This window comes from Rhincodon typus, chromosome 23, assembly GCF_021869965.1.
Source record: "Rhincodon typus isolate 14 chromosome 23, sRhiTyp1.1, whole genome shotgun sequence".
Taxonomy (NCBI): Eukaryota; Metazoa; Chordata; class Chondrichthyes; order Orectolobiformes; family Rhincodontidae; genus Rhincodon; species Rhincodon typus.
The window spans coordinates 40,951,669-40,965,930 of record NC_063354.1 but is presented as its reverse complement, the minus strand read 5'-3'; the positions used below and the strand labels follow the sequence as shown (position 1 = coordinate 40,965,930).

The window sequence follows — 14,262 nt, the reverse complement described above, 5'->3', positions numbered from 1 at the left end:
ATCATCAGTGCAGCCTCCAATGAGGCATTTTTGTATTTTCCCACTTGTTATTTAAACTCTGGGTCCGTTAGAGTTGATTACCTCATTTCTGGTTCTTCTTTGCAGTGGTTTGCATATAGGGTCTAGTTGTGTTTATTGATGGCCTTCTTGGTGGAGAACCAGGCCTCTAGGAATTCCCATGCTGGTCTCTGTTTGGCTTGTCCTAGGATCCTGATGTTGTCCCAACCGAACTGGTCCTTGTCTGTGTGTATGGAGAGGAGTGAGTATTGGTCGTGTTTTTTGCTGCTAGTTGGTGTTCATGTATTCTCGTAGTCAGTTTGTTTCCTGTCTGTCCAATGTAATGCCTGTCGCAGACCTTGCATGGCAACTTGTATACTACGTTGGTTCTGTCCAGCAACAAAAAGACACGACCAATACTCACTCATCTCCATACACACAGACAAGGAGGACTGGCACAACGCCAGGATCCTAGGACAAGCCAGAGACAAGCACAGGAATTCCTAGAGGCCTGGTTCTCCATCAAGAAGGCCATCAATAAACACAGAACCGGAAATGAGGTAATCAACTCCAATGGACCACAGAGTTTAAATAGCAAGCAGGAAAATACAACAACGCTTCATCGGAGGCTGCACTGATGTTACCCAGCAGGGTAACGAAATGTCTGCAAACTAATGAACCAGCTCAGCGAGTGAACCACAGGAAAATTACAAGCTCAGTTCAAATTTCCAACAAGGATATTGATGCATTTGCCAAGCAGGATGGCACAAGGGCTTGAATACCGAGGACGATATTAAAAAATCCAACTTGGGAGTCGGGGGGGGGGGGGGGGAGAGGAGAGAAGAACACAACGCTACATCTTCTGCGTTCTCTCAACCTCCTCCAAAAAAGTGCTTCACATATAATCAGTGGCTACAAAAGCAAGTCAGAGCCTAGGACTACTGCAGCAAGTAACTCACCACCTGACTCCCCAAAGCTTGTCCACTATCTACAAGACAAAAGTCAGGAGTGAATATGCACCAATGCCTGGAAAGGTACAACTGCAACAACACTCAAGAAATTTGACACCATGCAAGGCAAAGCAGCCTACTTGATTAGAACCGCATCCTCAAGCATCCAATCCCTCCACCAGCAAAGCTCAATAGCAGCAGTGTGTATTATCTACAAGATGCGCTGCAGAAATTCAAAAGATTCTTAGACAGCATCTCCCAACATCATGACCACTTCAATTTAGGAGGACAAGAGCAGTAGGTATATGGGGACACCACACCATGTAAGCTCCCCTCCAACCCACTCACCGCCATGACTTGGAAATATATCAGCTTCCCTTCACTTCACTATCAATGGGTCAAAATCCTGGAATCCCCTCCTTAAGGGCATTGTGGATCTACCTCCAGCACAGATTGCAGCACTTTAAGGAGGCGCTCACCACCACCTTCTCAAGGGCAACTCAAAGGGCAAACAATGCTGGACAGCCACTGATGCTCACATCCCACAAGTGAATAAAAATAAGAATGTAAATCTGCTGCATCTTACACAATTTACTCCATGCATATGAAAACATTTTAGTTTGTAAGAAATGCAGGTTTTCCGAGAATGTTGAAATTAAAGTAGAAGCTGGAGGGCCCTTTTCATCTTAGGAGTGCAACTCAGGGATACAGTGGTGACACCGTCTTTAATTATATTATCATTCATAACAAAACTGAGTTTCTGCTTTTAGATGACAACGGCAGAAATGATGTTCAATTCTGGCAAAACTATCATTAATTAATCTGCTCATAATAATTGTTAATGACGCGCCAGGAAGCAAAATGTCTGCTCATGAACTGTTCAGACCTGATTTGTCCAACTGGCAGCAAAGGAACCATGATGTGGTCAGCAATGGCTACACATGGTATCCACCAGGTCTTGTCCAAGACACACAAAAGAACAGGTTTTGGGGATTTGAAACTTGTGTACAACTGCTCGTCCAATCACAGGCCATTCCTCCAAGGCAGCCTTCAAGGTACATAACAATATAGAATCACTGAGCAGAAACTGACTGCCAAGTTTCAAACCCATCAGGACAGCCTCAACTGTGATCTTGCGTTCATGGTGCACTACATATAACCCCACCATACTGTTCTGTTCTGTAAAATCTTCCTTCCTGTCCTGTTTTGACACCATCACTTTGATAACTTGTTATGATCTCTCTACCTTAATTAGTTTGTACAGTTTTGGATTACTTGTTACTGTGTTAGACCCTTGCATGCAACTCCTACCTAAAGGCTTGTGATTTCAAATAAACCGATTGGACTATAACCTGCTGTCCTGTATCTTCTGACTGTGTCAGTTAACCCCAATGACTTAGCTCAGCCCCAGCCTGACTCACTTCCCTGGTGATCAAGACACGGGGCTTAGTCTGTCTCTTTCTCTCTAGCTCTGCATCTTAAATGAAAAGCTAAAAATGGTACTTATTTAGCTATACTGCTTGGCATTTTTAAAAAAAAAATGGTAACTTGAATTAATTCATTCTTTAAACAAAGAAGTTTTTGTTTTTAAAATTCATGGTTAATACCGTGCTAAACATCTTTCTGAAATTTGCTCATCAGCCCCTTGAGGGATTGAAACAAAAAAGGAGAAACAAGTTGAATGTGGCACATGAAAGCTTAGATGTTTTAAACTAATTGAAACAAAGTGCTGGATTTACTTAGGTCTGGCAGTATCTGAAAAGAGAAAGAGAGTTAAAGTTTCGGATTGATGATTTATTACTTCCCTAATGGAGAAAGGGCAGCATAGTTGCAATGTCACTGTACTAGTAATCCAGAGGTCCAGACTGATAACCCGAGGAGTCAGGTAAAACCATCACAGCAGCAGGTGGAATTTAAATCCAACAATGTCCACATCCAAAGAAATAAAAACACAACTTATTCCAATTTTGAAGAAAGGATACTGAGCGAAATGTTAAACCTCTCTCTCCACAGATGCTGAAAGATCGACTAAATACCAGCATTTGTTTATATTTCATATTACCACCACTGTCTTTTAGTTTAAAGTAGTTAACTCTGATGAGATATTAACCTGAACCTTCTTCAGGTATTAATCTGAAGCTGCATTTCTATCAAACAGCTGCTAATATATTGTCAAAAATATTTGAGCAAACAAACATTTGTCCCCATATCCACAATACACAACAAAATGGTTTTTGGTATTCTACCTAAGCAGTTACTATAACATTGCGGTGTAGACATTGGGGGAAAAAAAAACAACTTATGCTTCAAGGAGGATAGGAGGCCGAAGTGTTTAAAGCTCCTGCTGTTATTACATTGGCATTCATTCTGCAGGAAGCTTGATTGAGCGGTTTCCCTCCAAAAAAAGAACTATTAACAGCATGATGTTATGTGATCAGACTCAAAGTGACAGACCAACATAAATAAATACACAACATTAGAGGTTTCTACAATGGAAACATTTACAATGATATATACAACAATCAACAGGTAAGATGTTCCAGGGGATGTCGATTCCTGTGTGGCTACTGATGCACCTCAGACTTCTGTTTAATTTTTTCTCCTCGTTTCCTAGCCATTTCCTTTGCTCCAAAAAAATCTTGTGTTGGCTGCTCCCTTTCACATTTAAAAATTGCAGTTTCTTTCCCTTCAGTTTATGTTGCACAGTTCTTTGGTAAATTGGTTTACCATCTCAGTTACATGACAGAGGTTCTGGTTTTAGAAGTCTGTTTCACATACATTTTCTTCCAAGTCTTTTGTCGTGACTTAATAATCTATCAATTTCTTTAGTTCCTCACTGAGATATTTCATATGTATGAATTTAATTCTTTTGTTATCCTTAAACTTCACTGAAGAATCAGTCTTACAGGTTTCAGAGTTCAGCACAAATTCTTCACCTACTATTGCCATCAAGTTCTTAAATTGTTTTTCTGCTGGTTCCTTTTTCACTATCAAGGAGGCTTTTGAGCTGAAATTTCACACATGGAAAATTACTTGTCCAGCATCTGAAACAGATATCTCCTTAAGGTTAAAGGCACTAATGTTAAAACTATATTTTCAGCCAGTATTAAATGCCGCAAATTGTTCATTGCCTCTCACTAACAGACCATTTACACCCCAGTAATATTCATCAATAATTTCATAAACATGATTCATTTTTGCCTTTAATCTCTATGCTCTTTAGCTATTTTGTGATTCCAATGTTCAGATCTCAGATTGTGACCTAAGCACTTGCTTTGTCAGTGCCCATGTCACAAGCATACAATCCAGCACAACTTTTATTCAGGTCGTGTACTATAACACAAAGCTTTTTTCTAGCATGCAAAAGCTCATTTATCATTTGAGCAAGAACCAACTGATCATTTTCCCCAGATAATTTTGGGCTTCAATATTTCAGACTCCTGGGTGATCATTCCTCTCTCTTTCCCAATGTCATCCAAGGATTTCATGAAGACTACTGGTTCTTCTTTCACTTTCAAGGGAAAGTGTAATCCAGTGATCTCATGAATCACAGTTATATTCTCCCACATTCTTGTTTCAAATTGTAGATTGAAAGTTCAGCAACAGAACCCACTTTCTTTATTTCATACTTGTCAGTGGGATGAAATATCACAGTTCCTTTTCTCCATTCTATCTGAGCATCAGGCTTAGTAAACTCAGCAGTGTGGTGATGCTACCTTCATCAGCTTTTTGGTTCTGAAGAGCTTGCTTGAAAAGCACTTTCAAGGAAGCACAGATTTGTTGGTCTTCAATGTTGCAGGTGTATCTTTCACTATCAAAAACAGAAGTTGCTGGAAAAGCTCAGCAGGTCTGGCCGCATCTGTGAAGAAAAATCGGAGTTAACATTTTGGGTCCGGAGACCCTTCCTCAGAATGGGATCTGGACCTGGAACGTTAACACTGATTTTTCTTCAGAGATGCTGCCTGCCCTTCTGAGCTTTTCCAGCAACTTTTGCTTTCGTTCCTGATTTACTGTATCCGCAGTTATTCTGGTTTCTATCTTTCACTACCCTCTGACTTAAGTTTGTGAATAACCAGCTCAACGAACGGATCTTTCTTGCTTCATTTCACATTTGGCTGAATTAGAGTAAATTATTTTGTCCATAGTACTATTGTATCTCATTTCCTAATTTCAAAACACAGGATGGCAGGATCATCCTCTTGAGCTTCTTCAACCTTTAGCTTTGCCCGAAGGTCATATGCAAAGCCACAATTGTCAGGTGAACTCTTGATTGTGCAATACCAACATTACAGGCGTAGTGGTCACTTTTGTTCTTCTCAAGCAAAACTGCAACATTTAGTAAAGCCTGGTTCAATTCATACTTGTTTGGTTGGATTTTTGCCTCTGCCTTTGGTCTCAATGGATAAGACACAGAAGGCACAAGACAAATCTCTACCACGTTTCCTACATCTTCATTGAAAACAATGGCATGTTTCTTTAGAACTTGAAACAAATCAGTCTCCAAATCTGACAAGTAGTTACTTCAGCCCAGTTACATTTGATTTTTTCCAACTATGTTCTTCTAACAAAGCTGCAAAATTTCCTTGGTAACATGCAAGGATACATCTTCAGACTGACCACATAACTAAACATTCACTTTAATACATCCACTTAAAAGGCACCACTTTGCAGGTGTGCGGTCTTAGTATAATTTTGGAGGGTTGCAATGTGACTCAACTGCTCTGGATACATTTTCCAGCAATCAAATGAAACCACCACTCTGATATCCACCCCTAAATTCTTACCAGTTTGCCATTCAGTGAAGAAACAACCCAATATCGGTTGGTGTCGCTAGCAATGGCCAGTATGTTTCATAACAGCTCCTCTTCAGACAAAGTCTAAGCTATCCCCATGCTATTTTTGTACAAATGTAGATTTCTTAGAACTCTTCAGTTTTTGCTGTATGTCGCCTTGCTGCTTCCTCAAGCAGCTTTGTTGTACCAGCAATTTGCTGCTGCGTGATTCGTCTTTCCACACCAACGGCAGTTTTGAGTCTGAACGTTCTATCGAGACTACTATTTCTAATATATTCTTTAAGTCTAGACTCCTTGTTGTCAGAAACCTCGTCTGGATTGCTTCACATCTTGAACCAGGCAACATCATTTAATTTGTCTCCAAATTTGCAGAATTTTGCTAACGTCTTTAAAACTGCTGTGAACTGAAAGATAAATTCACCATGCTGGTTGCTTTTGTAGAATATGAACCTTTCAGCAATTACTAATGCTTTGTAGATTGCATTAGGAAACAGCAATTTCTCTTTTTTTTAAAACAAAAAAATGGAATTTTAATTTTTTTTTCCCCTGCGGCTCCACTATGATAGAAACGTTTTTGTAGGATTCATACTATTTCTTCAAAAGATTTGGGACATGGCTTCTCTGGTTGTACTAAACTCCTCAGAAGTTAAAGGTTTTACCCCATAATACTTAAAGTAGGGACAACTATATCTGCTTCAATTTTGTTAGCTTGAACAAAATATTGGAATCTGTGGAGTTCCAGTTCTGTCTTTTCATCATACAGTCCTACAGTGCCAATATTTCTGTTTTATTATCTTTTAAAATGTAAATGACACGTGCACCACGATGTACCACAAAAACTTTAGATCTACCTTGCTTTCTCCCCCCATTTACAAGGTATTCCTGAGGCTGCCTTTCTTTTTCCACACCACCCCCCCACCCAAAACATTTTATTTCCCATAGGGTACTTAGTTCTCACATTCCTTCAAGGTGGACCATGTGTCAAGCATCTTCTGCATCATTCACCACTTCCCTGGGTGCATTCTTATTTTTCCACTGATTGAGTCTGCTTCAGTGCAACGATGGTGGTTTGTTTTTTAAAAATACATTCAAGATTTGTAGTGAGAATCACGATTTTCCCCCCCTCCCCCATCTGTGGATTGAACCAGTAGACCTTGAAGTTAGGTTTGATCCTCATCATATGTTTCCTTCTTGCATTACATTTCAAGGAGGATAGGAGGCCAAAGTGCTTAACCAACAACAGGAGCTTTATTACGTAGGTGTTCCCCTTGCAGGCAAACTAGTCTGAGCTGTTTCCCTCCGAAATGGCAAATGACAATGACATCATGTGATTAAATTCAAAGCAACAGTCCAAAGTACTTGCCATATATACTAGCGTAAAAATTGACCTCATATTTTTGGCCAAATAATCTGGAATTTTCCATATACCTCCTGTAAAAGTGGACCCTAGTTCTTCACAGATAACAGATCAACCTTTGCGAGTACATATTATCCTGTACACAAATGTCACAATGAGGAGATGAATTTTTTTGTGCTATTATGTGTTTTGATGTACAATTCACACCAATTTGGCACGCAAGTTCAACACGCAGAATCAGGTGACAACCTCCCTTTGTGTGCAGCTCATCTAAGCTCAATTCCCCTGTACCACTCGTGGAATACAGTCATATACCTAGTTGAGGTTTTGAAATTTCATCATTTTGTGTAAAAATGCCCTCCAGAAAAAGACAAAAAAAATACAGCAACATTTAAACTGAAAGTTATTGAAGTTGAGGAGAAAACAAATAACTTTGTAGCAGCAAGAGAATTGCGTGTTTCACAGAAACTGGAGAAAGATATCAAATCCACTTCAGACAATGCCAAAACAAAAAAGTGTGCCAGAGGTAAACCTAGCAAGCCGCCACAACTGGAGGAAAAAGTTGCTGACTGGGTACTTGAAAATCGTCAAAGTGGAAAAAGTGTGCTAGTCGTGAAGCAATCTGAATCCACGTACAAAACAAATCAAAGAATTTTGGATTTTAAGGCAAGTGCTGAATGGTGCAAAAGGTTCACGAGAAGGCATGACTTAGCACTTTGGCAGAAAACTAAGACTGCACAAAAGCTTCCTGCTGAACTAGAAGATAAGGTATTAGTTTCACCAGTTTGTAATCAGAAATTGGCAGAAGACAGGCTAATTTTAATTTATTTAAATTACGATGTACCATGTAATTGTAATTTAAAGCTGTATTATATTTCAATTTCACTATGTATAAATAAAAGCTTACTAATTCATTTTTGTTTCATTGTCTATATACGGTACATAAATCCACAACGAAATGACCATCTAAATAGAAAACTCAAATCATTATTCCAGTATATACTTAACATATACACTTTATCATACACCTTGCTACAAATTGTATTCAAAGTCTTGCCAAGACAGAATTGCCTAGTTTTTACAGTCAGCAGCAAATAAACAATGTTCACCACACGTTAACAACTTGAACAATTTGCTCAAGTGTAAGCCTAAAAGTTTATCACAAAATTGTTATAGCATTTTGCACTGCAATCGGCAGTTTATCAGAGAGCAAAAGTAATGTGGCACCTTCAATATGGATTCTGGGACCAGTCTGAACAGGATAAGAAACAACTAGACTAAGACATGCAGAGTCTAAAAATCACAAAATGCAAGTTCATGTTAAATCAATTACAGAAGAAAATAAAAGGAGGCAGAAGATGGGGTGGAGAGAGATGCAACAAACACGAAATAAAAATTTAACTTTTTTAAAAAATCTCCAGATTTTTAATTTTTTTGAAGGAATAACTCAATACCTACATAATAAATAGAAACAGGAAATGCTAGGAGAAACTCAGGAGGTCCGGCAGCATCTGTGGAGAGAGCGAGAGGGGAGCTATGGGGAGGTGGAGGGAGCGAGACAGGAGCAAGGGAGTGAGAGACGAGCGAGAGAGAGGCGGAGCGGGAGGGGGAGGAGATGGGGGTAGGGAGTAAACAAAAAAAGTTAACATTTTTAGTCCAATATGACACTTCTTCAGAAGGTTAACTCTGTCCCTCACTCCACAGATGCTCTCAGACCAGACATTCTCCAGCATTTTCTTTATTTCACATTTCCAGCATCTCACTTTTACCTACATAATTTAATTTCTAGTGTGAAATGGGTTGTCTGGCAATAATTATGAAATCACATTAATTAAATTTCATTTATGCTTGAACAAACAGGCTCTAACACTTTAGGATATGTTCAGTAGCTAAGTCAGGAGAGAGATGGAATACTACCCAATTGCCTGGATAAGTGCAGCTCCAACACTACCCAACAAGCTTGACACCACCTAGGAAAAAGCAGCCCACTTGAATGGTACAACATCGACAAATCAGCTCCACCATTGATGCACTATCCATAACATGCACGAAGAAATTCACTGACGTTCCTTAGGCAGCACCCTCCCAACTCATGACCACTACCATCTCATAGGAAGAGGACAGCAAGTATATTGGAACACCACCACCTACAAGTTCCCTTCCCAGCCACTTACTATCTAGAAATATACTGCCATTACTTTAGGTGTTGTTGGATCAAAATCCTGGAACTCAATCCCTAATAGCATTGTGGGCCTACCTACAGCAAATGGACTGCAGCAGTTCAAGGCTGCAGCCTTTCACACCTTCTCAAGGGCCAACGAGGGATGGGAAATCAATGATGGCCAAATACCCACAGCCTGTGAATGAATTTAAAAATACAGTAGCTTCACACCCTTCATTTGTTTGAATACAGATCCTTCAGCGAGGCAGAGGTGTAGCATGCAGATTGGACAGAAACTTCCTGATTTTTGATAATGTGCAGGTGCAAGACATTACTGACCAACTCACTTCTCTACAATGGTGTTCATCAACAGAATTATCCTTACCTGTACACACACACACACTATTTTGTTTAATATTAAAAAAATCATTTCAGGACACAAACAAACTTTACCATCAAAAATGCAAATACTTTTCACTCCTCTAAACCGTCATTGAAAAAAAATGGTGGTTCTGACCCAATAAAAACTATTTGTCACTTCCATGTTGGAAATTCTTAGAGTTCAGTTTTGTAAAGCTTTAATTGCACACTGTACCTGCGCAGTTGTAGGTTCCACCTTCCTTTTCTTCTTCTGATTTTGCTTATTAGTTCTGGGATATACCATCAGTTGCTCAAGCCATCTGGAAAATTAAATTATTTGCTTAGCAACTTGAGAGATTCTACAATGTGAGAATAATCTAAACCACATTAAACACAATGTTTTCCTAAAAAAAAATATACTGACAAGTTATAAGACAACTTTTGACTTAAAAGACATCCTTTAGACAGCAGCTAAGGAAAAGAAGGTCAGATTTCCTTCCACTTCTAATTAAGTTCCTGCACACAGGGTAATACATGACACTTGCTCAAATCTCTGGTGAGCATTCCATTTTAAACTCCAATGTCTACACTTACTCGTTTCATGCATATGTGTCATGTTGTAATTGCACCCTCCCCTCTATTGGGGTTGCTGGGGGAGGGGGGTGGGGTGTGCAGGGTGGTCTGTAGTGTGACAGCTGACAGGGGGCTACAAAAAGTTTAAATAGGCTATTTGCATTAGAATTACAGATATTCACAGGAAAAGACAGAGTAAACAAAGATGACCTATTTACACTGATTGGGGATTCTACTTCTAGAATCAGGGTGCAGTGTCGAAAAAGTCTAGCAGTCATTTATAGGAGAGATGCTTGGAAGCATTTCTACACATTTGGTTTGGAACTCATTTCCATAACTGGTAGTTGATGTCAGATCAGTTGTTCATTTTACATGAGATATATAAATTTTTGTTTAGACGTATTCAGGGATATGCGCCAAAGACAAATATAAGCAGTAAGATCACAGATCAGCCGTAGTTTCATTGAATGGTGGTTCGCTGTGGCGAACACAGTAACAGCATATGCATAAAAACTTGAATTGGTTACCTCAAGGAGTTGGGAAAGTCAATATAGCACGGAAACACACCCTTTAGTCCAACCGGTCTATGCCAACGATAATCCCAAACTAAACTAGTCTCACCTGCCTGCTCCTGGCCCATATCCCTCCAAACCTTTCCTATTTATATATCCATCCAAATGTCTTTTAAACGTAATCGTGCCTGCATCCACCAATTCACTCCACACACGAACCACTGTGTAAAACTTTGCCCCTCAAGTCTTTTATAAATCTCTGACTCTCACCTTAAAAATGAGCCTTCTAGTCTTGAAATCCCCCATTTCTAGGCAAAAGACAACCACCATTAACTCTATCTATCCTTCTCATGATTTGATAAACTTATCAGGTCACCTCGCAACCTCCTACACTCCAATGAAAAAAGTCCCAGCCTATTCAGCCTTTCTTTATAACTTAAACCTTCCACACCCAGTGACATCCTGGTGAATCTCTTCTGAATCCTCTCCAGCTTAATGATATCCTTCCTATAACTGGACGATCAGAACAGGACACAGTATTCCAGAAGAGGCTTCACCAATGTCCTGTACAACCTCGACATAATGTCCCAACTCCAATACTCAAAGGATCGAGCAACGAAGGCAAGTGTACCAAACACCTATTTAACCACCCTGTTTATATGTGGCACCTACACCCCATGTCCCTCTGTTCTACAACGCTACCAAAGGCCTACCATTAATTGCAGAAGCCATACCCTTGTTTGTTGTACCAAAATGCAATACCTCGTATTTATCCATATAGAACTCCACGTGCCATTTTTCAGCCCATCGACACTTTTGAACAAGATCCCTCTGTAATCTTAGAAAACCTTCTTCACTGTCTATTAGGTTACCAATTTTGGTGTTGTCTGCAAAATTACTAACCATGCCTTCTATATTCTCATCCAAATCATTTTTATAAATGACAAACAAAAGAACCCAGAATCGATCCCTGTGGAACACCACTGGTCACAGGCCTCCTGTCCGAAAAGCAACCCTCCACCATTACGGTCTTCTGCCATTAAGCCAATTATGTATCCAATTGGCAAGCTCACCCTGAATCTAACGTGACCTAACTTTACTAGTTAGTCTACCATGCAGAATGTTGTTAAAGGCTTTATTAAAATCCAAATAAACAACGTCTACTGCTCTGCCATCATCAATTTTTTGCCAACTTCCTTGAAAACTCAATCAAGCTTGTGCAGCATGATTTTCCTCGCACAAAACCATGCTGACTATCCCTAATCAATTTGTGCCTCTCTAAACATCCATAAGTCCTATCTTTTGTAATCACCTCCAACAACTTACCCACAACCGAAGTCAGACTCACTGGTCTATAGTTCCCCAGTTTCTCCTCACAACCTTTCTTAAACAAAAAGTACAACATTAGCCATCAGGCACCTCACCCGTACTTATAGATGATGCAAATATTTCTGCAAGGGTTCTGGTAATTTCCTTCCTTACTTCCCACAATGTTCTGGAATACATTAGATCAGGTCCTGGAGGTTTATCCACCTTTATATTCTCTAAGGCCTCCTGAACTTCCTCTTCTGTAGTGTGAACTGTTTTTAAAACAATGTCTATTTCTCTGCATTCTCTGGACTCCATTTCTTTCTCCACAGTAAAAAGCAACACAAAATATCCATCTAGTATCTCTCCCATCTCCTGGGGTTCAACACAAAGACAACCTCTTTGATCTTTAAGAGTCCCTACCCTCTCGCTCTCAATGTATTTGTAGAATCTCTTTGGATTATCCATAACCTTATCAGTCAATGCTATCTCCTCAGCACTTGCAGTGTTTGCCTCCAAATATGGGTTTTGAAGGATTTTTTTTTTTTTTTTTTTCCGGGGTGTAGTTGTCTGCAAGTCTGGGGTAGGCCTTACAAGCAAGCTGATCTTTTCCTGACCACCATTTAAAATAACTACGTAGGACCAACTGTTCAATCTTTCAATTCTTACCAACACCCAAATATAATTTCAAGTTGGAATAGTTTTATAATTTGTACATGTAATACAATGAAAACTTCACAGCCCATTCTTAATTTTAAAAAATCTAATAAATCAATTCTCAAGTAGTGATATTCCATGTCCACAATTTAATTCAGAATCTTTTCCTTTAGTAAAATAATTTTCCTTTACTAGGACAGCATACTAAAGGCCTTACTTGTATACACACTATGTAACATTAGTTGAACTCAATGCAATTGTTTTACGCTGAAAATCAGCTCAAATTCCTATACCACTTTATAGCAAAAAAAAAAGCCATTCCATAATAAGAAAAAAAAACCCTTTATTTAGGAACTAACAGGAACAAAATCATAGGGAATACCTTTCAATTATCTGCTTTTTTTAAAGTTACTAATTCAGACTTTTCTCATCAAATCAATATTCCAATCGTCAGGAAAAAAACTCCAAGCGCGATTTACTTTAATTAGAACAATCTTTGGAAAATAAACAACTTACGTGTTGCAAAAAGCAGTATTTTGTGGCTTTCCAACACTGCCAATAAAACCCCAACCTTAAGATCTTTTTAGCATCCATACTTCTGAAGGAAAAGAGAACAGGTTTGGGGATAGGGGCTTCAGAACTTTGATAAGAGGAATGGAAATTTTTTTCTTAAAAGGTATTGATTAATTAAATGAATTGAAGGTTGGAGAGGTGGTGTCATATTTCAAAAGTGACATTAAGGTAAAGTTAGCAATTCAGAAAGTTTAAAAGTACACGTTGGTCTTTATTACAAGGGGGTTACAGTATAACAGTAATTTGGTTTAGCTGTTGGGTTTTGGTGAACCCACTCCTTATGTACTTATGGTCTCCTACTCCAAAAGAAAGATGTTCCAGCCTCAGGAGTCTGACAAAGGTTCACTTAGCTAATTACTGGAAGGACAGGATTGACTGGAGTACAGGTTGAGAAAAATATACTCTCTTGGAGCTTGGAAGAGCAGGAGCTCAAATGAACCACATCGCATTCTTGCGGGCTTGACAGGATTAATTTTGAGGGTTGTTTCTCCTGCAGGGTAAGGGGATGACACAAGTATCTGACGAAGGGTCACGTTCTCAGGAGAAGGCGTCAGCTGTGTAGGACACTGAAGATATTACTTGATACGAAGGGTTATAAATCTTTGGCATTTTCTACCCTGAAGACCAGTCAAGACTCAGTTATCAAGCATTGTCAAGATCAAGACTAATGGTCTTTTAGAAACTCAGGGAAATTATGGGATCAAAGTCAGCCTGATGCAGAAGTTCAGATACCTCAAATTGAAGCCATCAAAAAAAGGAAGAAAATATGTTGTAATTTGGGCTTTAAAAAGTCCCATTTTTCTTGCAGTCATATTGGTCCTCCCAGGAGAGCACCTGGATCTTGTCCATGAACATGGAGTAGTTTCTATACTTTCCCAAAACATGTTATTTGTCTTCAGAGTAATCATTTAAATTGCTGTAAGTTGCATACTGAATTTTACATAGGGACAGTGTCTCAAACGGTTTCATACATTGAATGCAATCATGTAGGTGGCTAAAATTACAGTTTCTATTGACAAAC

General features: G+C 39.1%; 1 protein-coding gene across 4 annotated transcripts in view; it reads right to left on the bottom strand.

Annotated features, from left to right (window-relative positions):
* Positions 1-14,262, bottom strand: part of LOC109915688 (COP1-interactive protein 1-like) — a 343,206-nt gene that overhangs the window by 197,191 nt on the left and 131,753 nt on the right. For all 4 annotated transcript variants that reach the window (XM_048610817.1, XM_048610815.1, XM_048610818.1 and 1 more), the window contains exon 5: positions 9,854-9,938. In XM_048610817.1, the coding sequence (XP_048466774.1) occupies positions 9,854-9,938 (85 nt within the window). The remainder of the gene's footprint in view (positions 1-9,853; positions 9,939-14,262) is intronic.